This window comes from Anarrhichthys ocellatus, unplaced genomic scaffold (genome assembly GCF_004355925.1).
Source record: "Anarrhichthys ocellatus isolate YVR2014 unplaced genomic scaffold, GSC_Weel_1.0 scaffold60, whole genome shotgun sequence".
Classification (NCBI taxonomy): Eukaryota; Metazoa; Chordata; class Actinopteri; order Perciformes; family Anarhichadidae; genus Anarrhichthys; species Anarrhichthys ocellatus.
Window position 1 is genome coordinate 1,148,989 of NW_022280090.1, and position 24,647 is coordinate 1,173,635.

At 44.4% G+C, this 24,647-nt stretch overlaps 1 protein-coding gene across 1 annotated transcript in view; it reads right to left on the reverse strand.

The window, feature by feature from the left end:
• Nucleotides 1–23,259, reverse strand: part of LOC116396806 (plexin-A2-like) — a 78,003-nt gene extending 54,744 nt beyond the window's left edge. The window contains exons 1-3 of the mRNA XM_031871654.1: nt 22,952–23,259; nt 10,480–11,806; nt 6,769–6,951 (exon numbers count right to left, since the gene is read on the reverse strand). Of these exons, the coding sequence (XP_031727514.1) occupies nt 6,769–6,951; nt 10,480–11,703 (1,407 nt within the window). The 5' untranslated portion in view covers nt 11,704–11,806; nt 22,952–23,259. The remainder of the gene's footprint in view (nt 1–6,768; nt 6,952–10,479; nt 11,807–22,951) is intronic.
• Nucleotides 23,260–24,647: the final 1,388 nt, after the last annotated feature.

Consider the following 24,647-nt stretch of genomic DNA (forward strand, 5'->3'; position numbering starts at 1 on the left):
AGAGAGAGAGAGAGAGAGAGAGAGAGAGAGAGAGAGAGAGAGAGAGACGGAGCTGCTAAATTAAACTACAGTCAGGAAATGGCAGAGAGATAGACACCTGTCATACCTGTTGTATGTGTTATCACAATATTGCCTGTCTTAATGGCGATTCGCTCTGAAGACTTTCACCATCGGCTCCAGCTCCCTGCATGCGGTTATGAAAATCCTTTCAATTTAGCCTCAAACACACCTATTCAGCCTGCGTCCCTCCTCCGAAACTCTATTCTAATGATTTCAATCACCAGATCTCCACTTCCCGGCCCCTGTTTGGAAACCGTGACTTTGAAAAGTCCAAGTCATTTAGCCGTGCGCTGGAGAATTTCCCCACCCGGTCAACTCTCAATAAGCCATAATGAGTCCACTATTTGCACATGAGAGTATTTATTCGCAGTGAGCTTAACATTTCCAGCCATTTCTAGGGAAATACTGCCGCTGAGTTAGCTGCAGCCAGTCGCTTTTCTTCTTTTTTTTCCAGCACCGCGCTGCACGCCCTTCATATTATAGCGTGGGCATCCTTTGAATTACATTAATCAGCTCTGAGCTAATTCTCTTACAATGATTGAACGGTGAAGGCATCAGTGGCTCGCTCAGGAGTCGCGCTGAGGCAGCTACAGGGATCAGATTTGTGATGCTTCAGTCAAAGGACCGGTTCCTCCACGAGACACCCCCTCCCCAGCCTGCAGAGAGTGTTGTCTACCTACAGTGAGCTCTTTAAACATGAAACGGTTTAATCGTAAATGAAAATAATACTGCAGTTCCTCAGTGGTAGGTATGACATATGACATCATTGATTTCCCTCTGAACCGGGATACACACGTCTTAATACACTCGCTATGTCCGGTCGCACTCGGTATGCTATTGTCGTCCTTCTGAGTATTACTGTGCTCTGCAGAAACATTTCCTCCGAAAAAAAAATCAATTCCACTCAACACCAGTTATGTGTTTGAAGCTGCCACAGGGTAAGCATAAGTATAATGTCATTCTACACTGTGTCTGCTGCTTACTTACTTGCTAGGATACAGGAGCTGCTGTCCTCCTTCAAGTGTAATAAAGTATGAAACCTGGGGAAATGTGTTTGTAGTCTTGTAGTTTTTGGAGCTGAATGAAGCCATTTATAGACCTAATACACATTTGACTACATTATCCACAAATTCTCGCTCTCAACTCATCGAATATCAGTCAGTGGCCCTATAAGCTTCAAACTATGACGCTTTAGGTCCCCATCTAGTGTCAGCTTTGGACGTGCCGGCGACGAGGTGTGTAAAGAGAAACTTCCGTCTTTACAGGAAGTTAGGTTTAGGGGAAGAATCTACTTAGTTAGGGTTAGGAAAGATTGTGGTTGACGTTTACTTAACTGACTAACAACTCATGTGACTACAGAGTGACTAACAACACAAGTGACTGGCGACCGACAAAAATAAGTCACGGGACACAAACAGCAGTCTCCTGGGTGAAATTCCTGTGTTTGTTTGAGCCATCCAACACCCCTCCCACCCACCCTAAGCAGACCGTCGAACACTTTTTGTAATTTATGTTTGACGCATCCGCGAGGGTCACGGCCACATCACGGGGGTTCCATGGAGCAGGTTTTCACCTGTCCGTGCAAATCCATTCCCGTGGATTCGGCGTCAAAGATCAAGCTTTGTCGAGCTTGCTCACATTTGTTTTGCAGCATCACCTGAGCAGAGACAAGCTAACCAACTCATTATTGTTGCAACAAAAGGTTACAACCTAGATGTGACTGTACTGACTGAAATGCTAATCTTGCGCCCACTAGCATTTTGCTAACAAGTGGAAACTGTGCCAGTGAAAGTTGCATCTATCAAAGCCTCCTGCTTTATGACCTAAATAGAAATAAGGATCAGGGAGAGATAATGGCTTTTACCTGGATTCACCTCATTAGCGAACGTCATGCAAAGTGTAAAAGCCCTTTTTTGTTTTCGGCACAGTTCCCCGCAGGGTCATATCACTCAGCTAAAATCAACCACCCAAGGCAACAAGACTGTGGCAGGTGATGATAGAAATGTCCTGTTGTATATCTGGACTATCGAGAGACGGTGACGGACTCATCCATATGCTGTACGGAGCCCGGATGGTGAGACTGACGGCTATCCCTGTGACCTTTCACCCCGGTTACTCCACTTCCTGTGGCAGGCTTGACCTTTGCAATGGCCCTGCTGCCGGAGAGATCCGCTGATGCCGTTTATTGTCATGCCCCATTTCCACTCAGCCTGTCCATTTGGGGGTGATGGAATAGGACTCGCGAGGTGACCCCGTGCTCCTCGGAGGCTCCTGGGAGTCTGAATCATGGCTGTTCATTCTGTCAGTGTAATGACAATCTCTGGCCTTTAGACGCTCTGCACTTTAAGCGCTAATGATGGATTCCTAGTGCTCCTAACCCAAACTCACTTCCTGAACACATGCAAAACATCGGGTTTTTTTCTTGGTCTACCTTCTCCTTCTTCGTCAATCTCTTTCTTTTTCTCACTTTATGTCTCAGTCTTCTTACATCTGTCTCTGTTGTTTCTCTCTTTCTTCCCTTTGCCAGTCTTTGTCTCCCATTGTCTGTCTCCATTTTATTTTTCTCTCCCTCTCTCTCTCTCTCTCTCTCTCTCTCTCTCTCTCTCTCTTTCTGTTAGGCTATCTTGTTTTTTATTTGTCCCCGATGGCTCATCCAATGAAAGAGCTGCAGTGATGCTATCTGTGCTCCCAGTCTGGACCCGTGTGTGTGTGTGTGTGTGTGTGTGTGTATGTTTGTCTGTGTGTGTCAGACAGATTGCTCCTCATAAGACTGAGGCCTCCAGGCTAATGTCACAACAGTCCTCTCACACACATTTCCTCAGTCAGCTGCATGCCTTAACAACTGCGCAGCAAGCAGAGCCCACGGGTGCTACCAAGTCAATCCGGTTCGATCAAAGAATGAGCCTGATAGGAGCTTCATGATAATATATCATTACAGTACGCATTCGAAATGAAACATGATGGACAATGAGCTAAATCAACTTCATGAACCTCTCGGAAAGAGGTCATCTTATGTCTGTGGGCTTGGTGTAAGGATCCTACTGTGGTGGGGGGAAACAATCCCTGGGAAAGATCTGTGTGATGATACATTCCTATAGATTGCCTGTTTTCTGTACATCTGAAGCGTATTTGTGTTTGCTTGCCTACCTTATCATGCCAAAGTGGTTACTCTGTGGCTTTCAAACCTACCTCGATATGTCAGAGTTAGGTATGCCAAAGGCCATTAAGGGGTCAGTATGTTTAAACAAAGTGCTTGTCATGTTGTTGAACAGCGTCTGGAACCCCTTCCAAAAACTTTTTGTTTTAAAGACTATGCCAGTAACAACCAGATATTTAACTGACATGTTTTGCTGTACATTGGTGGAAGAACAATGTTTGTAATTTTATTAAAACCGACAACCATGTCCGCTTCACATAGCGATTGGCCAGGTGTGTGGAGTTGGGAAAGTAGTCTAGTTGAAATGATTAGTCGATAAAAGTTGTTTTTAAATAGATTTGCTGCTGATATAATGATTTAATAGCTAGTAATTGCTAGTAGATTTATTGAGTTGTTAAGATTTTTTAAACACATTTTGGGGCAGATTCTTTTACTACCTTTTACAGCCATATTGATTAGTCAATTAAGAAAATAATTGGCAGATGATTCATTGTTGAAGTCTAAAGAAGAGCATTATTTCGAAACGTCACTCGTGAATGTGCTAATAAATTGCACTTAAGATAGCGACAGTGTTTGGACTTTTATTTATATTTTCATTGCTGTCGTCTTTTGGTCCAGTTTTGGGTCTTTATTGTTTGTCAGATTCATCATCAATGAATATAATCTTCAGGTGCAAGCTTTATTGTCAGGATTTGAGCTTCTCTCCTTTTTTTTCAATCTTCACTCAACTACTTCGTTCAACACTTTGAATGCCTTTAAGAGACTGAGTCTGAAAGTGTTCACCATTATCCCCCATGTGAATGTATCTCGCCCCTCTCTGACAGCTCCGGTCATTTCGGAACAGCTATAAACCCATTTGGCCTCCAGACGTGGTCAGATGACGTTTGAACTAGTTCCTGTCAATCATACGCTTGTCAGTACTCTGTATTAATAATCAATCCCTTCACCTGATGATGCAAGCACGGCCGAGCAGCAGAAACCTAATACTGAAGGAATACTAAATTAAGACTTTAAAGGAGAAGGCTGGCGATATTGTATATTTGACCAAAAAGATGAACACCAACAATGCTTTGGTCAATCTCATAATGATTTCAGAATTAACCACTCTGTCTGTGGCACTCATCCTCTTTAAAACAGGTCACATGTATATATTTAAAGGATAAAGCTGTCATTTCCTGAAACAGCTGGGCACATGTTTTTTTAAAATGGGAGTAAAAGGTGCATCTGTTGCGGCCTATTTTCAGCTCTTAGTGGGTATTTACAGCAGCAGGACAGTGTATGTGGGGTGACCCAAAATTAACTACCGTGCCCATATTCATAACATGTCATCCAGGGCAACAGCATGGCTCACTGGTGCGTTTGGACAACAATGGAGGTGTGTGGCATAGAGGAATACGATTTATCAGGGTTAAGGTATTCAGTATTTATAGTATAAATCCTTTTTTGGTTTTAGGCTTTTTATTGGATTTGTTGACAACAAGAAAAATGTAGGATATTACCAAACTTATCCTTTAAACAAATGAAGGATTAAGTTCGACTTTGAAACCTTGAGAATCGGAAAAAGAAACTCTCAAAACACAAGATAAAATTAGAAAATAACTAGGCTTTAAAAGAACAGGAACAATAATGTTGGGCTTTGAAATACAGATTAGACTTTTAGATTCAGGCGAGTAATTTGAGCCTGCCTACAACACACAGACAAACACTTACATGTCTAACCGTGTTCATAAATAAATGTAGAAATGACTGTCAAGTACACAGAGATAATGTTCAACATCAGTGAAGAGGTCCTTTAAATACTTTATACCACTAAACGCCATTAAACCAAAATCCGCCAGGACTGTGATTCACTAGAGCTGCATAATTTCCTGCCGCTAATACAAAGGAATTGAGGGAACAGACACGTGCTTCAGTTGTGGCTCAAGTAGTCACGGGTGATAAATTTACATCAATCTGTCCCATTCCAGAGGCTGAAGATGTAGTGCTGCATGATTACTGCACCTTTGTTCCGCTGCATAATGTCCTACATAATCACCATGATATATTAAACGTGACCCGTTATGCTAATTAGGCCATTAATTGATCATATTATTGCATTAATTAGTGTTAATGGGTTAAAGATCATTATTGCATAAATGTGCCACAGCGGTGAGACGCAAGAAACAGCTGTGGAAGATGAATCTCTGTGGTGTATTTCTGATAAATGATGTAATGTGTAGTTTGGAGGCAGAAACCTTTTAGAGTGATGTAAGACATTAAAGGCACATTCCACCAATCAGTTAGTCAGTCATGGTGAGTGCAACACAGCCCAAAAAATGTTGTCTTCTGTGGCTCTTCAGGAGCTTTGTAATATTATTATTTTGCTTTTTTTAGTGCTATTGCTACAGTTCACATTATCTGTAACCTTATTGATTAGCTTACTTTGGTAACCGATGTCACTGCTTTTTGCTAACGGCTGAGAGGGCGTTTCCATTTGAGAAACTCACAAAAGAACACAGATTCCAACTCTGAGAAAGTCATGATGTCTCAATGTCGTCACCAGGGTTATGTTGTCTTTAGCATGGGCCCTTCAAATTCTTAACAGAAAGCCATGCGTTATAAATTGGGCACGGCATTCCCGAGACAGGGAAGGTTTAATAAAGAGATGCTCTACGTTGCATTGTGGGAAATGTCGGTTCCAGTGTGTTTGGAGTTGTATTCCACAAACTAGGAAATAAAAGTCAATATATTTCTGCTTCTGCTGCATCAATTTTGACTTTTCTTTTGGTCGTCTGTCTCTCACAAGTCCCCACACTTTAAGGGAGTGCAATACTAAATCGCTAGAGTATAATTTAATTATGTTAATGTTTTATTTGTTCATGCCTCATTAGGTCAAGGGTATAAACGAGTGATTTTAACCTTCATACAAGATATGAAGGACACTTCAAATGATGTGTTTAAGCAAGTTAAAGTTAAATGAGGTTCACAGAGATCTCATCATTTTTCATAACCATCCAGCTTATATCATTTTTAGTTGGCAAGGAATATTTTTCATATTCATCATAGAAATTTGTCAATTCAAGAGTTGCTATTTCTGTGCTTGGATTTGATGGTTGAGATTGCTTCAACGTGTACAGCTTCATCAATCTCATCCGCACGTTTTAGCCATTTTTTGCTGATTTCCATCGATGTAGCTAGCTAGCTTTGTGGGAACACTTTCCAATTTTTAATCCCGCCTACTAAGCTCTGATTGATTGATTGTTAAGCCAACTGCTGGAAATAGCTGTCAATGTGAACAACATCAATTTAGTTTGATTGTGAGGTCTGGGATCAGGCTACGTTTTGCATTGGTAAAAACTGAAACAGGAAGATAACTTTTAGAAGAGACAAGAGATGCCAATGGGTCATCAATAGCAGCCTAAATAAATCATTTCTGTTTTCTGTAGATAAGTGATGCTATTTGTCATCAAGAGGATCCGGTTGTCTCTCTGTAAACAACCAGACGATCCCGTATCGGTGTGCACAAAAAAGGCAGATCAAGCCCTTATTTGCTCGACAGCTGCTGCTCTCACCTTCTTCAGCCGTCCAGTCCTGGTCCCCAGGAAGATCACACTGTGTCCGTTGTAGATGTAGGAGGTGACAGAGGTCAGCCTGTCCCTGCTCTCAGTGTACACCGTCAGGCCGGACACCAGCTGGGAACCCCCCAGGGGCTGGTTTATATCCAGGCCACAGAAGTGATCATCGATGGGAACAGGCTGCGTGGAGAGAGGGATGGAGAGGTGAGTGTTGGGGTGAAGTTGAAGAAGGCATTGAGAGTACGAAAGCAGAAAGATGGAAGGGGGGGGGGGGGGGTTCAGGAGGTGTGGAGAGGAAAGAGTAAGAAGAAGCGAAAGGAGGGAGGGATAGGAAAGGGGAGAGGGCGAGCGGAAAGAGGAGTGAGGATGACAGATGTGAGGAGGGGGGAGGGGGGGTAACGAGAGAGAAGGGAGAGCGTAAGTGACTGAGATCAGTGGAGACATATACAAACACAAGAGAAGAACTCAAACTGACCTGTGGCAAGCCCCACGTGCACTACGTGCACACAGTTTTCAGGGTTAAAAATGATTACTTCAAAAGGGGCTGCCTCGTTTATCAACAGCAGGCTAATTGCTGAAGGCAAACGCGAAGAAACGCTGTGTATTTTGCGCCGGTTTCTGTGATTTTGAGATCAGTTGATCTGACATCACACAAAGACGCTATACAAGAAGTGTCAGGTTGTGATTAAGCATGAAAGAGAGCCGCGTGCTTCTCTGTCCTGTTACATCTACTAACACGCGCCTCAAATCTTTGCTAATTGCCTGTCACTCAGTGTATAAATCTACCTTTTTAGGGCAACTCATTTCTTATTTCACGTCCTCTGCTTCTTATGCATATTAGCCCTTGCTGTTGTTTTTCTTCCATCAAGCAACGTGCCTCAGCTTTACTGAATGTGACCAGTGAAGTGAACGCAGCGTACACAAGCTTCATATCTCACCCTATAATAAGCCGTTTTCTTTGTAGTATGCAAGCATTCAAGTCTTCTCTTTTGAAACTAAGTGTTGTTAGGATATGTGAATATTTGTCAATTGTATATTTGTTTTAACATTTGCATTTGTTTCTACTGACTGCTTGCAACATTGCCAGTCTGATATTCTGCTGCTGAATTTAATCATGTCATCAGAATAATGAGATTTATCTTATCCCCTGAGGATGAATCCTGACATTTCATCTAGCGACACCAGCAGGTTGACATTTGTGCTTTTAGGTGAAAAGTCTCAACAGCTTTTGGATGGATTGCCATGAAATTTGACACAGACATTCATCAGGTTGAATTGTTGTTACAAGCAAATACCTTCAGTTTTTTTTTTTTCCATCGACCTCACCTTTATGTTTAGTGCAAATCATCAGCTGTTAGCATGCTGCCACTTCAAACTAAGACAGTGAGCTTGACGCACATTGTGCCTGCTGCTATAAATGCTGTTTTGTCTTGTTAACCCAATAACTGGCAGATAGTGACAGTGGAATTTTCTTAGAGTCTAAGATTGACAGTGACAAGCAAAAAGTGTGAGTGAAGCAGCAGAATAAAACCATACTGGTCTTTTCAAATAAGTATCTTAAAATAGGCACATTTAAAAATCTGGACACAGGAAGGAAATTATCTGATATCAGTGTTGGTTTTCGAAAGCAGATAGTGGAGAACAAAGATTTAGATGCAATGGAGAAAATCTAGAGATTGTCTATTGCTTTAAATATCTTGATGTCATTGTGAATTATAATGGTCCGTTGAAGACTGAGGAGCAGCATAAGCAAGCCTCCCATGCAATGTTTGTCAATTATTTTGTAGAAACAATGTTGAAAATTTGATTCACCTTTAAATATCACAAGATCTGTTTGACAAGTTAGTTACACCCGTTATGCCATATGCTTGTGTGTATATAGTATATTGGTGAAGCTACACCTCAGATTTTGTAAGAATACCTTAAAAGTTAAACTGACAACCTGCAATAATACGGTCGATATGGAGCTGGTAAGATACCCACTCTTTGTCGCAGTTGAAAAGAGAATTATTGGCTACTGGGAGGAGGCTGAATAAAGGTAAAGAAACTGAACTCAGTCGTATAACATACAACTATTTGCCTGCATAATTTGGGTGTGTATGCGTCGGTATGGGTCTTGCAGGTTAATCAGATACTGGATGACACAAAAGTGCGACAACATCAAGTGGCTGAAACTTACTGTTGAACAGAGGCTGAGAGGTCAGGTCATGCTAAAGTGGCTAGGTGAGGTAAGAAGTATGACATTATTGTTATGCAGAGTTCAGAGTGCAGAGTCTAGATTGGTGAAGTATCTCTTGTATGAAAGCGAAATGTACAGCCAGAGTTTTTGTAACTTTAGAGTGAACAACTCCAGAATTCCTAAAGTCATTGAAAGACAAGTTGGATAGAAACCAGAGGGGAGCTTGGGAGACGAGTATTATATTTAGTTTGAATGTTAGAATATAATCATAATAAATTATTAGAGATAGTTATTTTCTTAAGTATATCTGTGTTTAAATTAACATTGTTATGACAATCAGATAAGCCAAAAGTTATTTGTAAACTGGGTGCCTTCTTTAAAGAATGCCCTGAAGTAAAATTCGTTGTACTTTAGCTATGCCGTGTGCCATCGTTTTGTTATTATTGTACGTGTGATCATAGTCCTGGAATCAATGGATAGTCAATGGAATGAAAGTGAAATGAGTATCGGCATCAAAAATCTGCATCAGTGCATCTCTAGACGCACTTGGCTGTTGATCTTTCACTGAATGATTAATTATATAACCAAAGAAACACAATATCTAATGACTTCTCTACAAAGCTGAACCACCGCGTTTCATTTACTGTCCATTTTAGATATAAAGCCCTCTGGTTAACAGCGCAGTGAGTGTTAATTATTGTATTATTATGTGTCTCTGTCGTCCCTCAGTTGCTTTTATGAATACATCTTATTTGTTTGATGGCACTGTGGAATTAAAGTACATGTTTTGAACGACCAGAGCATTGGCTGCGATGAATATCATTGTTTTTATGGTCTGCTTTCAACTTGTTTCCATGAAAGCCACTCATTATGCAGAATTATAGCTTTCACAAAAGAAACCGACTTGGACATTCGCAAGAAAGCCCTTTTCTCCAGATCAAGAACGGGTCTCCGAGGGTTCAAATACTGCTGACAGCGACAAGAGTAGAAGGAAGGGGTTGGAAGGGGGGGAAGAGGGGGAGAGAAAGGGGAGGAGAAGAAGGAGGGAGTCAGTGCCCAAACCCCTGAATGAAATCAAAGCTCCATACAAAAGTGCTCTGATTAGCGTTGTGGAATTATCTCCTCCAGCTCTTCTGCTCTCGCGGGATCCTGAAAACCTGAATGGTGTCTTCAGCACAGCTCTGGCTGCCTGCCTGACAGCTATTTAGACTTCAATCATGGTTGTGGATTATGAAAGAGCCAACTTTCAGCAAAATCTATATCAAAGCTGCTCACCGCTGTGCAAGTTGGTCTAAATATGTGAGTGTTAGAGGCAGTCTGGTCTCCGTAGAATTACATTCTCATCCAACAAAACTGTATCGTCAATTGTTTTTTCAAGAGAAAGGTATTTTCTCTGTTTACGTTTTTTGCAACTGCAAACTGGGAGAAAACACGTTTCCCTCGAAACATATCTGAGAGTGCAGTTTAGTTGTAGTGGAACATAATTTTAGGGTTAGTTGCAAGAGGCAAAAATCAAAGGGTCCACCTACCGCCTTGGTGCACTGCACGTCTTTTCCCAGCAGCCAGTGCAGCTCCAGGTTTCCCTCTCCCTGGTAGCAGGACTGCAGCCGCTCCTTGATGCGCGTGTTGATGTCTTGGATGGTGAAGACGCAGAGAGCGGAGTGATCAGGAGGGTCGTGGCACTGCTTCTGTCCCTTGGAGAACACGGCAAAGAGCACGTCCTCCTGGGCGCTGATGTTGAGCGACTTTGCCAGAACCCTGCCGGCCTTGGACAGGTAAGCCGCCTGCAGCAGGCGGTACTCCTCGCCTTTTTGCACGCACCCCACAGGAAGCGACACGTACGAGTGGAACTTCTTGTCGCCTTTGCAGAGGCGGATGATGCGAGACGTGTAGAACAGGTCGCCGGGGGAGCCACCGGCGGGCATCCCGTTCTCCGGCGTCTCCGGCTGGACGGTCAAGAAGTAAACGAAGCTGCCGCTGGCGAAGCCGTAGATGTAGTAGATGTCAAAGTGTGGGACAAGAGCGAGTGTGTCCGAGGGGATTTTAATGAGAGAGGAAACAAAGTCGGTGTGAAGCTCGTAGTCCAGCATGGCAGAGGATTCTGGGTCGCGAGGCAGCTTGCGGCTGGAGATAGTTGGGAAGTAGTCCTGCTTGCCACCGACAGCCGTGCCGATGTAGAGGGTGGCATCCTGACCCTGCGAGGGCACAACAACCCCGTACATCGTCCCCGTCTGGTTGTCACTGGACAGATAGTGTTCCTTCTTGTGCGTGGGCTCCACGAGGATGAATAAGTCATCCAGCCTCATCAACTTGCAGACGCCCTGGTAGAGACTCCCGCAGGCCAGCAGCCGGTTGTGCGAGTAGTCGATGAGCAACAGTTTGTTAACGTTGTCAGTAGAGGCAAGAGGCTCAGAACAGGGCTGGACAATCAGCGGAGGGTAACACGCTTTGTTGTCGTACTCTGGCCCCGTATCGTGGGACACCAGGAGGGTGAGGTTAGCTGACAACTTGTAGATTCGGTTGACAGCTCCGATGTACAGAGCGCCAGTAGACTGATGCACAGTCAGGTGGTTCAGCGACCACTCCCTTCTCTCTGATTGGAAGGTGTTCAGAGTCTGTCCAGCAGTCGTCCTGTGATTCGCAAAGATTAGAGTCAATAGCCACAGTGCCAGGGGCCATGACATGACCTTTGGAGGACGGTGACCTTTAGTGAGGGCGCAGTAAGTCCATCTTTTATCCAAGCACGTTCCCATCCCCACGTGGTTCCGAAAAAAAACAAATACAGAGGTCAGATAAAACACCTGGGGTTGTGTGCTGAAGTGCGGTCTGGTCCTTTCAAGATATCTTCACATCATTCTGAAAGAGAAAATAAAGACATTTGTTTTAAACTCGAAAAATCCTTGAGTGTTTTGAGAGTGGAAAAACGGCTTTCAGGGTATCATTAGATACTCCACGAACCTAGACATATATGAGCTTGTTTTCTCCTCGATCTCTGCTTAGTAAGACAAATGAGACATCAAAGAAACAAGTAATCATTTGTTCAAACTGTCTGCCCATATTTACTAGCCCGAGAGATGTTCCAATATTCCCCCTATACAACAGGGGGGCTCATTATATCCGCCTGTCTGTAAGAGAGAACTAACCGTGGCTTATTGTTTGAACAAAGCAACGACACGCCGTAGCTGTGCATTCCCTCTGTTTGGGTGGCTAATTTAATGATCCAAATGTATTAATTATGTGTCCATATTTTGGGCTCCCTGTTTTCCTTTCTCCCCTCTGCCTTGTTCGTTTAAATGGTTGAATCCAGGAGGAATTAATCACTCTCCACCGCGGCCGACATTCCTAAATTAATCAGGCTTTTTCTAGGGATGGCAGGGAGTCATTAGAGATTCAGAGCCAGGCACCATCAACCCTCACACTTCCCTGTTTAATTTCATTAGCATATTATATGCAGATATTTACAGGGGACGAACATTGTCCCTCAAACAGGCGATGGGCTGGAGGATGGATGAGTTCGACACATGGCAAAGGATGTTTGGTGTGTTAACTGTTTTTTTCCGCCTTGTCATAACTATTATGTGTTTTAGTTTGATGCAACAGATGAGAGAAAATACGCTAATTTGAAAAGAAAAAAAAACTGTTTTCTATCTCAAAATAAAGACAGATGATTAGTGAAGGCAAAATATCATCGTAGATAAAGGGGCGTCGGGTACACGGTTACTTCATCGTAGTCCATTAAAGGAGTAATAAAACTGCCTGCGTAGGAGGAGGGGCCGTAACTTAAGACACCTCACCCTAAATCCTGTCCGTGTGTCACCAGAAGCTTCTCCAATATGGCTCCTAAAGGCTGTTTCTATCTCCCCCTTTGTCCTCGCCAGCAGCCCCTTCACACTCCTCTAATAATACTTTTTTTTTTTTAATGACTCAAACCTTTTCAGTGAAACACCTTTTTAAAGATATCCTGCCAAAAGCTTTGATGGCAACTGTCTTTTTTGGCTGCCGCTAATGTAAACAGGGTGTTTTGCTCAGTGAGACATCCCGGTATAAGTAAAGGTTAAATGAAGACAGCCATGTCAGATTCTAATGCCGGGGTCACGATGCGGTGGGTGCTCTCCATTGGCCGACTAGCAGGACGTCCGGCTGAGTTGAGAGGGAGCCAGGGATGGAGCGGATGGACTGACACTGAGCTGGCTGGGCCGAGTCCAGCTCCACTCCAGCATCTCCTGTCCATCTGTCCCCGCCGCGCTTGCACCGCGGGACGAGTCACTCCAGTGTCTCGACCTACTCTGCTCAATTTGGCACGCGCAGAGTGCGCAACCCTACCCGTAATTGGCCACCAAAGAGCAACATCTGACACACACTCTATTGCTGAATTTGAATCTGAAGTTTGATGCTTGCTTTTCTCTAACTGCAATACGTGACATTTACTCAGACCAGATGTGAGTCACACTCTGGCTTATCTCTATCTTTGTCTAGCTCCGCTTGAAATGTTGGATGACTGAAGCTTCTTCTTTTCTCTTCGACTTTTTTTCCCAACTGGACACAAAAACTGCGTTTGCTGTTATTGGTTCTCAGAAAGCTGAGATTTGGCAAGACGTGTTGGCTGCAATATTTACAGCTTCTTTATTTTGGGCAAAAATGGTGTCCAGCTAATTCCTTCAGAAAATCCCTCAAATCATCTGCTTTGCAAGCTGATGAGTCCCTGAACCAGTTTCTGTGTGGATGTAACCACGATGTTCTATCATTTGTCCTTTTTATGTGAAGACCCGATGAAAAGAGTATTCAGGCGTTTTTGAAATGTCGCAGAGGAAGCAGTGACAGACCTTTATTTTGATGGCTTCTGGGTAAACTAAAATATAAACTCTTTGAAGCATTCATTCGTTTCTTTTCAGTCAACCAAATTGCCTGAACCAGAACACCGGAGAACTCCGGTCACCGGAAACCTTTACTCCCTGGAGTGCCGAACCTTTTTTCTTCTTCTTCTTTCTTTTTAATGCAGCTTTTTAGAGTGAAAGTGGATGCTGGAAGTAAAGAGCTGTTTGAAAGTGGGCGGATTATATCACAAAAATTTGACTCAATCCTTTGTGCATATTCTCGAGCTGTCACAAAAAGGAACAGAAAATAGATTTTGTGGTTAATTCAACTGGTCTCTACTCTCAGCGCTTTTGAACATCTCTTGTTTAAATCACACTGAAAACTTCCTGCTGACGACCTGTAGTGCAGTTTGCATTGTAATCTTATCAGAACCTCAAGCCCTGTCCTTTTTCTCAACTAGACATTTAGACAGCGCTCTAGATGTCCGACGGCAAATAGCAGACCAAATGATATTTGCAAAGCCAGCTTTGAGTCTGGCATGATCTTAAACAGCAGACGCCAGCAGTGCCACCCAGAGGTTAATTCAGTGTTGAGAGTCTCCAGTCAAGAACTCCAAGAGGAATTACTTAACAGGGAGGAAAAACAAGAGGAGGAAATAGAAAGTGCTGGTGGCAAACGAAGCCGGGCAGGCGAGCAGCAGCCTCATCGTTTCATCCATTTCTGTTCTCCCGGCTTTGGTCACGTCTAAGGCGTGCAGTCATGCTGCTCAGTGTTTACCCTGGATTATAGAGACAACTCTTTGCCCTCCACAGTCCATCCCTGCTGAATTCTCCGCCTCCCACTCAGACACGCTCGAGCCGAGACGTGACTCATTCACACTCACACACACAGGAGCATGGGTTTGCAGAGGCCTCTGGGGACGCGAGGCTCTCAGCGGGCACCAATCGCGGCGCAGATGAGGGACAAGCCGGCCCTCCTGTGCTCCACAAACACGACCCTCTGACCTGGATCGAGATCAGTGGAACCAAATCCATCATTTGGGCTCAGCCTTCACTGGGGTGAAATGCTGTCATAGCGTCTGTAGCGCCCTTTTAGGCATGATTCACGGGACAGAAGGGATGGTTAGCTTTTTTTTTTTACCTCTTGTTTGTTTGACCCATCTGCCATCAGAGATGAACTAAAATATTCTAAGGGGATATTTCTTTGTTTGGTTGTCTTTGTGCATCAGTTTAAAAGCTCGCTCAAGTTCGATAGCATGAAGCTGGGCTCAGCAAACATTTGTCTTGTGGTAAATTCACAAATTCTGATATTACTGATAGTTTGTAAGACAACTGTGAAGATTGCACCATTGTGAGACATAATGGGTTTAGAAAACCCAATTAAAAGAGTAAGAAAATGTCAAGAAGCATAACTATCTGCATTCTTTCTGTATTCTGTATTCTAACACCAGCAATAAGATGGCACAACATGATTTATTTTCACTTATAAGAAAAACAGATTTAGCAGGAACAGCATGCCATTCAAGCTTATGCTGTTTGCATTTTGGATTATAGGTTATAGGTTTGTGTGAGATCAGGAACACTGTGGACAGACAGTGCCATGATCTTTCTAAAGGTCAGCAGAAACCTCTCTGCTCTCACACTTAGTCAACAATGGGAGTCATTGTCGCAAGCATCAGAGGTGATAAAAAAAAATGTTGTTTTTTGTGGCCTAGATTTATAAGGCTGTAAAAAAGCAATAACAGTATAAGACCATGGGGGCGGAAAAGTGTCTGAACTACAATAGTCAACGGCTTCTGTCCTCATGATTTCAAGCCGGCTGCAGAAAGGCACAGGTTTTTTTTGTGCGTGTAGGTTCTCAGGTTCATAAAGTCCGTTCTCGGAGATGATTTCAGATTTAGGGAAGAAGTTGTGGCTGCAGCTGTTCTCGGCAACACACAGTAAAATATCGACTTACAGTACGTAAGCTCACATGGCATGATGCTGGGATACTTTTGTCTGGGGTTTCCCGCAAATACACACGGACGAGTCATTGGGGGCAGGGCCAGCGTTGTACGCGTTACACATGAATGAGCTGGGAGGGCGCCAGCCACGACAGAACTTGACTTCCAAATGAATAAATGAAGGCAATTAGTAGATCTGTTTACAATGTTGTGGAGACAGAAGTAGGTCAAACGTGGCGGGGACAGGAGGGAGGAGGGAGCCAGCAAGCCAGAGCCACGGGCTGTCGCTGGTACCTACAGTGATGAGTCTGGGAATTAGGACATGAAAAAGCCGTCTTTATTAAGGATGACTTATAAATGAATGTCATATTGAATCACATGGGATCGGTGGGGTTTATTAGAAAAAGCAATGTTTTGTGACCAGTCCACCGTGTTTTATCTGTAGCCGCGTTGAGGAGGGGCACCCCAGGGTGATTGGTCGCTCCTTGTGAGCCTCCCCCCCCCCCTCCACAATAACACAGACTCGGGGCCTCACAGGGCATAATGTGTGTAGCGTGGATGCTCACACTGTAGATGCCTACAGGATATCTCCACTTTGATGCCGCGCACTGAAATTTTGTGACAGTTGGCCTGTGGTTCATTTGAATTATTATGTTCTGCAATGTAAATTTCAAACAGCAGCGCTTCCCCCAGACATTTCCCCCAGTCGGGGGGGGGGGGGTATATTTAGATTAATGATTCCAACACTTTGCGATTGCTAGTATTCTCTGGAAACGAGTGCTGTATATACATTTAGTTGTGTTGGCAGCTCTTCTGTACCCCGGCATGATTGTATATTCAGAAAAACCAACCGTAATTGCCTTTTTTTCCCCCGTACTTGTTGTTTAGTTTATTGGTCAGAGCAGATATTGCACGCTTTAGGACTCTCCAGCCAGCCACTAATCTTGATGGTAGCGTAGCGCCGGATGTCTGCTGGGAACAGTAAAACAGCACTATGTCATCGCTACGCGCTCTGCTCCTAATAAGCGCAGGATGTTGCGAAGGACCTGGGCAGAGGCGAATGTGACATAGGGGACCAATTCCGACACATCACCACACAACACAGTCAGCAGCCTCCTTCTGCAATGCATGCCATTATCTTAGGGCGCATGCATTATACATGCAGATACAGTGCTCTATCTGAAATTGCTGTTAAGAGCCGGGACCAGATGAAGGGCGCCGCTGCCACCGTCAGATTTAGCCATGCGTGGCATTCTCCTCTCTTCCCCTCCTCTCGGCTCTGTCCCCTCTTCCATAAATCTTATTGTCGGTCTTCCCTGGTTAATGGTGACCTCAAGCAGGCTCTCGACTGCTGAAGCCCTCGCGTTGCATATATGATGAGCATAGAGGGGAAAGTCAAAGTGACCTCCAGCACTGTGATGAAAACCTACGCAGCTCGGGTGCAATAGGAGGTCTTCTATAATTCAGCGGCCGCAGACGAAGACAGAGACGAGCGGCGCTTTCTTTGGAGCCACGCAGCGCTGCAGCGTCTGCCCAGCACCCCTCATCCTCAACATCGCTTAAGTGCAAGAATGGGAAGAACAAGGGGTAAACAGAGGAGTCCGACCGCGGCTCTGAGTGATCTGTGGACAGTGCAGCTGAGGGGAATAGAGAAGGAGGGTGGTGAAATGTGAGCTGTACTCTGGAGCCCAGAGACAAGCACAGAGCAGCTCTCCAGTTGTGCTTTATTTGTAAAAGCACTCTCTCTTAGCCATTTCTATGTGGCTCTATAACTACCAGCCTCCTCTAGGGTGGCTGTAATTTTATTGTCTGCTTCCAATCTTCAGAGTTTCTGTCTTTTTTTCCCGTCCGAGTTGACATTGCTTTTTCTCAAGAACAGAGCTATATTCCTGCTCCGGCTGATTCAGTTACAGATGTGCGGGGCTATATTGATTTCGCATACATAAATCATGGAGACCTGACAGCGAACATACATTTGGCAGAGACCAGACCCCAGCGAGTGCATGAATGAGAAAAATAATCAAACACAGTGATGCAGAGCATCCACGTGAAGCTGTGAAGCACATATGTCCATAATTCCCACACCACTGCACACAGAAATCAAAGAACTTATTCCAAAAGAAGCCTGTTCGTTTCCTCGGCTTCCTCCCTCTCTACCCATATGGCTTCGTGGGGCGGAGGATGCCAAGGTTGGAGGTAGCTGGCACGAATAATTACGATCAAAGAAATTACAATGCAAAAGGAACAGCTGCTACCTCCACTGCTGACAAATCACTGTGAGCGAGAGGAGACGGCAATAGGCAGCGAGCGAGGGGGAGAGAAACAGCAAAGAGGAGGAGAGATGATGCATGTTCTACTATTCAACAACTTTCCCTCTAAGTATCTGCTGCTCCAAAACCCATCTAATCCGCAGCGCAAATAAGGCCTTTGGTGGCCATTCACCCAAAAGCTGTACAAATACAAGCATCTGCCCAGATTATCTCAGTCCGTCTCCATGGTCGGCCTAACTCTGACCTACTCTGAAACTCCATCCATGTCTCTGATTGTGATTTTGGACAAACACAGAGACATTTCCTCAGTGTTCAGAAATAGACATAGCCTGGTTCAAATTACAGTACCCGAGTGGGACGGAGGTCTACCAGGACTTTGAACAGACTATTTTCATCAAATAGAAATTCACTTGAAGGCAAATGGGACGCAGGTTTTTTATTTGTTTTTTTTACAAAAGCTCCTTAAGGGTTAAAGCACAATGGGGAAAACAGAATTTAAACAGCAGAGAACATTTCCCATCTTTAAAACCTGTCCCTCTTGATAGGACTTGGTCCTCAAATTAACATTGAATTCTCTAAGTCTATTAAGAAAATGGTTTGCGGCCGCCAACTGTCGGATGTAGTCCAGGTGCTCTGGGCTTTCTGGGACATGTTGTAGGTAACTGATTACTTACTTACTTTCTGACACATGCCCAAGCAAGTCATTCAGTGTTGTGTTGTGGCTTTAATATTCCCCCAAAGACTCTGTCAGCAAAAAAAGTCTCAAGGGAGAAGTAATTTAGTAGCCTCCTCCCACTGCACTTCAATTCAGTTGGTTTGAAACAAAGATTGTTCTATCTATCTACTATATAACTTATCTGTGATTGTTCGAAAATTCGCTGATGTTGTTATTTATTTGGAATTTCACCAATACTTCTACTGACATGCCATGAAGAAAGTGCAACAAAGATTTTCTTAGAAATGAAAAAAAGATTTGAGTTGGAGGCGTTTGATGAAATGGAAGGAAGTAGAAGCTTTTAAGTGAAGTGACAGATTTGCCACGGCTCTACCGCATTAATACCAATTTCCATACATTTTCCATGTCATAGAATGCATTTTCCGCCACCAATATGTGGATTTCTATTTCTTTATTAGATTCTCAAATTTCAATTGACAGTTAATTTGAATTTTCCCAAAAAAATGTTCTTACGTCATCATAAGATTGGCACCATCCCCGTTGGACATGAAAGACAAGTTAAACTAGACATATTATGAGAAACTCACTTTAACAGTGCTGGTGCGCATACATTTGTATCTCTTGAGTGGCTACCAATCCAAAAACTGAGAAATAAGACCATCTTTTCGAGAGGGGGGCTTAAAGCAACAAGCGCTAAAGCTTAGCTTTTCCGACAGAGGATGAATGCAGGTATATTCAGATGGACAGTGTGAGAAAAGTAATGTTTTTTGAACATGAAATCATTTAAACACGTTCTAGTTGAAACCCAAAATACAAGTATGAAGCTGAAAATGAGCTTGTGTCCCCTTAAACCGGTAGTCCATTGCGCCTCCATTAAGTTCGGGGACTTGCAGACGTTATCGTGCGAAAGAGGCCGAGATATTCTGACTTTTGGTCCCTAATATGAGTCAACAGAGCATGCTGCATTTCTCATAATGTAACTTGATAGCATCTTTTAAGAGACCCCTCTTTTCAAGCTCCATGACCCGAGTTTGTAGACTTTCTGTTAAAACTCTGTAGTCTTCAAGCCCGACCTGAGATAACCTTGATATCACCTATTTTCTCAGACTTTAGAAAGCCTCTCCAAAGCCACAGAAAGCATTACACACCTGTTTAAATAAGCTGAGCAGTACTGCTCATGGTGAGTGAACTGATCCTCGTGTAAAACGCCTCTTTAAATAAAAAAAGAGATTACAAACTCTTCAAACTTGTCAATTCTTTCCCAAGAAAAAAACACACGTGTGACTTCCCTCAACTTTGTCAGTTTTCCTTTCAACCATATGCTGCCTGCTAACAACCATGTGCCGGAGGAAAATAATGCAAAACACACACATCAGCAAAGTTATTGCACTGTTTGTATTAACAACGGTGGGACAATCTGGAGGCGGTGCGCCATATTGCAACACCGCCATCTCTGCATGCTGAGCCCTGCCAAAGCTGCCATCTGGCAGGTGAGCTGCACGCTTTCCACTTGTTCCTCTCCTCCCTTTCCCTTCTCTCCTCCACTGTCAGTTACCACCTCTCTCTCTCTCTCTCGCTCCCCCTCTTTTTCGTCGTCTTTCTCACTCCTGCTACCTATCACGTCCTCATCTCCTCTGTTTCATCCCTGTTCTCCACCTTAATCTACCTGTGTATCCACCTCCCTCCAGGCCTGCATCACACACTGAAACAATAGAGGAAGCGAGAGGAAGCTCGAGAGGGGGGGTCGACGGAGAGAAAAGAGCGAGGACGACAGCGTAACGCTCGTGCAGCATTTTGTTCTCTCTCCGTTTCTTCCTCCCGTCGGTGACGGTTTCGTATCGCTGCTTGCTTCGCTTTCTCTCCTGCATGCTATATCTAATGTGTGCCCACCTGTGCAGAGTCACACCAGTAAATCCACATGTGTACGCACTCGCATTCAGTACGCGCGCACGCGCAAACACGAACGCACACGCTCCAGGGGGCTCTCCTTCTCCTCCTCCCTCCTCGGGCTGTGTAGCATCCGAGCAGTCGTGTTTAATCAGGGTCTCTGTCGGCAAACGGGGGTAGTGGTGGGGGGAGGGGTTGGAGGTGGAGGGTCTCCCGCTATGGGTAGCGGTACTGAGCTGCTGTGCACTCACACACCGTGTAATTGCGTTACATACACTAATTCCCCTAATGTATAGCAGCGACTGCGCTTCGCCTTTGCCCCTGACCCACGAGATCCCGCTCCCCGGTGTTCAGATTACTCTACAATCAATGTCACGGTATGAACCGGTGGTCATTTCAATCAAAAGCTATTTCTTTCACAGCTATGGAGTTGTGTTACTAATTTCTTCCTATTTATTTATTTATTTATTTGTTTGTTTGTATTCTCAAACGTGCACCAGAGCACATTAATCTCCGTGGAAGCCTGAGATAACTCTTCCTGGCTTGTGGGTGAATTTGACAGAGACAGATGTTCTGAATTACTTCACCCACGCTGGTCCTGCGTCGTCTCCGGGTTCAGCAGAATCCAACATGATGCAGTTTCACCTGCAGTCTATCCGCGTTCAAAACTACCGTTGCAAAAAAACGGATAACAAATATAACGCTGGGCAGATAGAATTCAATGAACGAGCCAACGAACAATCCATGCTTCATTTTGTAGGACGCGTTTAAACTGGATCTGTCTGACTGCATGGTGGAAAACAGTATGGATAAAGGACCTTAAAGGGTGAGGTCACCCAACTTTAGAACTATGTCCATCTATTAAACTAATATCTGTAACTAAAGTAGCTGCCCTGAAAACAAAGAGTGGAAATTAGTTTATGCCTCTCAAAACACTGAAAAATGACATTTGAAAACCTCAAACAGCAACTTGTCTTTCCAGAGACTATATCCGGATCACACTGGAAGATCCACAGACTGCAGATTTCAGAATATTGTTCCTTTGAAAGTAGGAAACTGGTCACAGTGAGGTCTGTGTGGTTGTTACTGCCATAAAAATAGATTCGGCTGTATCGATGTGGCAGCATGAATATCTTAAAAAGACAGATATCTTAAAAACCAGAGATGTCAGACCAAAAGTAACTGTATGGCTTGAAACCACAAAGAGTAAGGGAAGAAATATATGTCTTTTTGAAATTGGATAAAGTGACCCTTTAAAAATGGCTCTACAGCAGGAGTTAGGATTGGATAAACCCCAACTGCATTACTGAAAGTCCTTCAGATGAACAGCAATCATCACAACCAAAACCTCATTTTCATTTATTGCCGTCAAACGGCTGCAAAAGAGTGAGAGACGTGAACTAATGTGGAGATTCATTTACATTCTAAAATTAGCAGGCAACTGATAAAGTGCATGACTGGCATGAACGTGCTGAGGGGAAAAAGCCAATCTCTCTCTCTCCAAGAGAGGCTTTACCCACTCTGGAGGGGCCAGGAGAATAAAAGCTAGTCCAACTGGCCGACCAGATAAGCCGGAGCAGAGAGAGAGAGAGAGAGAGGGGGGGGGGGGGGGGGAACGGGGTTCATGTGGTTTTGCATGAGAGTGAGAGTCAAAGAGCCGTGAATCCAACAACCGGCACTCCTCACCCCCTCTACTTATGTAGCGCCCAAACACACACACACACAGGCAGGGGCTCGAAACAAAGATGTACTTGGTCAACAGCATTGTCGAGGTTGGCACCGCTACAGCCGTGTGTGTGCGTGTGTGTGCGCGTGCCTCGGTTCTCCCAGGCCCGGGCTCCTATCTCAGCTCCTGCCCAGCCTTATCAGCGTCCCACTGGCTTCTTGCTCTGCCCAGGCTGCCAAGGCTGCACGAGCTCCGGCTGCAGGAGGCAGGAGGCAGGGCAGCAGCGGGGGAATGACTGTCCCCGGGCTAAATACTTCACTCTGGTATTCTCCTGATGACCACTGATATCTGATGCGCTTGCCCAGAATAATCCACACGTGTAAAGAGTTGTGTCACGGAAGGCTGTGAGTGAAAGGCATCCCTCTGATGATGCAATGACGTTTAGCACCAAACCAACACAACGCTGCTCTGCCTCCGGTCTGTGATGGGTGCTGAAGCTGAGGCACCGGTCCACCGCATCTGTCGGTTGTTCCAGGTGCCCCCCGACAGAGACATAATATTTGATCATTTTCTCATGCAACATTTGATATAAACACCTCGATTCATATAATGTGCGCAACCCGACGCCTTTTACTGGGTCCCGGAGGCGCGTAAAGTCGACCCAACTTTGCCCTCGTGCACGCCGCGCTGGGCTGCACCTATAGGCTGCTGCTCAGCTACTAACAGCGAAGGAGAGGCTACTCACCTTGAAGTAAGAGGAGACTCATTCATGAGTAGCGCAGATCCGGTTATTTTGCTGTTTTTTTTTTTCTTTTTAGAAAAGAGGAACTTCCCACATCCGTGAATGTGTGTGGACGCAAAAATAAATACAGCAGCTATAGACAAACTACTTAATTAATTTATCCTACGCGCTGCACGCGACGCTAAGTCGTAAAGTCATCTGGACAGCAGAGAGCGACTCACCGTCAGCCGCTGAGAAGGAGACGGTATCAAGTGACCCTCCCGCCTCTCTCTCTCTCTCTCTCTCTCTCTCGCTCTCTCTCTCGCTCTCTCTCTCTCTCGCTCTCTCTCTCTCTCTCTCTCTCTCTCTCGCGGTCTGGATGCCTGTGCTACATGAAGTCACCCATCAGTTCACTTGCACCTCACGTACAGTGTGCGCTTTTAGACCCAACCTCCGTCGCGTCATCCTTTTGGCACAACTTGAGCGCGCTGCAATACATGTCATGTCTTTTTTGGCATTAGGTGGACCCTTCGAAGTGTCTGTGAATTTATATCAGGGCAGATGAAAATGCATCCTTTTTAATATCAAGAAATGATCCATAAATGTAATACAGGTAATAAAGATTCAACAGAAAATTCGAATATATTAAAAAGAATTGGACCCAGCCTGCCACAATGTTATCAGCAGCGCACAGGATGAAGATAATGCCAGAGTCTAAAATAGGCTTATTTGTCAAATGGCAGCTATCTTCATTTTTTTTGTAATACCAAAGCTTGTACAAATGGGTTGTATTTTTGATTTGTTATATATTTTGAGACGTGTATTCACACATTCTCTGAGGTAAAATCTAAATTGGAAGAATGTGAAAGGAAATTGTGTCACAGCAGCTCTCATGCTGCCCCACTCACCCAGTCAGATATAGACTGAGACAGTCAGGATCTTTTTTTTAAAGACAACCTTTTACAGTGAATTCATATGCAATTTTATGTTCATTCAGAATTCCAGATTAAAAGAACGCACAGCACACATTCCCAAGTTTCCTTTGAAATACTGCCATCTCTAGACTGAATGACGCAACCGCACGCCCCTCCTTCACAAATCTGTGATCCAGAGCCTTTTTGTTATTACAGCCTCATTATTGAGTTGTGTTGTTGCTTTCTGCTTCAGGTGAAAGATCAAAACACATGTGACTGTAGAGTAAGAGGCTGTATAGTGCGATGCACGGATCTCCCTGACTTTGAAGGAAAAATGTGCACACACACATACACACACACACACACACACCAATGTGTCCAGATGAAACTATCACAGAACTGCTTACGTTGCTCAAAAGCTCAGTAGGCAGTTTTCCTGGTCTTGGTGGAGGGGGAGAGGGAGGGGGGCCGTCGGCCAGCTGTCGTCCCCTCATTATCTGCCGTTTGGTGGGTTGAAGATGAGTCGGAGATGTCAGACAGGTTACCTGTTCGGGGCGAGCAGCTCTGGGTGGCCCGGGGACTCCCTCAGGGCCAACCAGATGGCAGCGATACTCCTCACTGGCCTGGCGTCAGGTGCTGGGGTTCATGAGACCATGTTATACACACACACACACACACACACACTCACACACACACACGCACGTACTGTAATGCAAAAACACACAAGCCTGCAGACCTAGAAACACATATACAAACATACACCTTGAGGCAAGCACGTGCAACGTGCACAGCCACAGTGTTGAAAA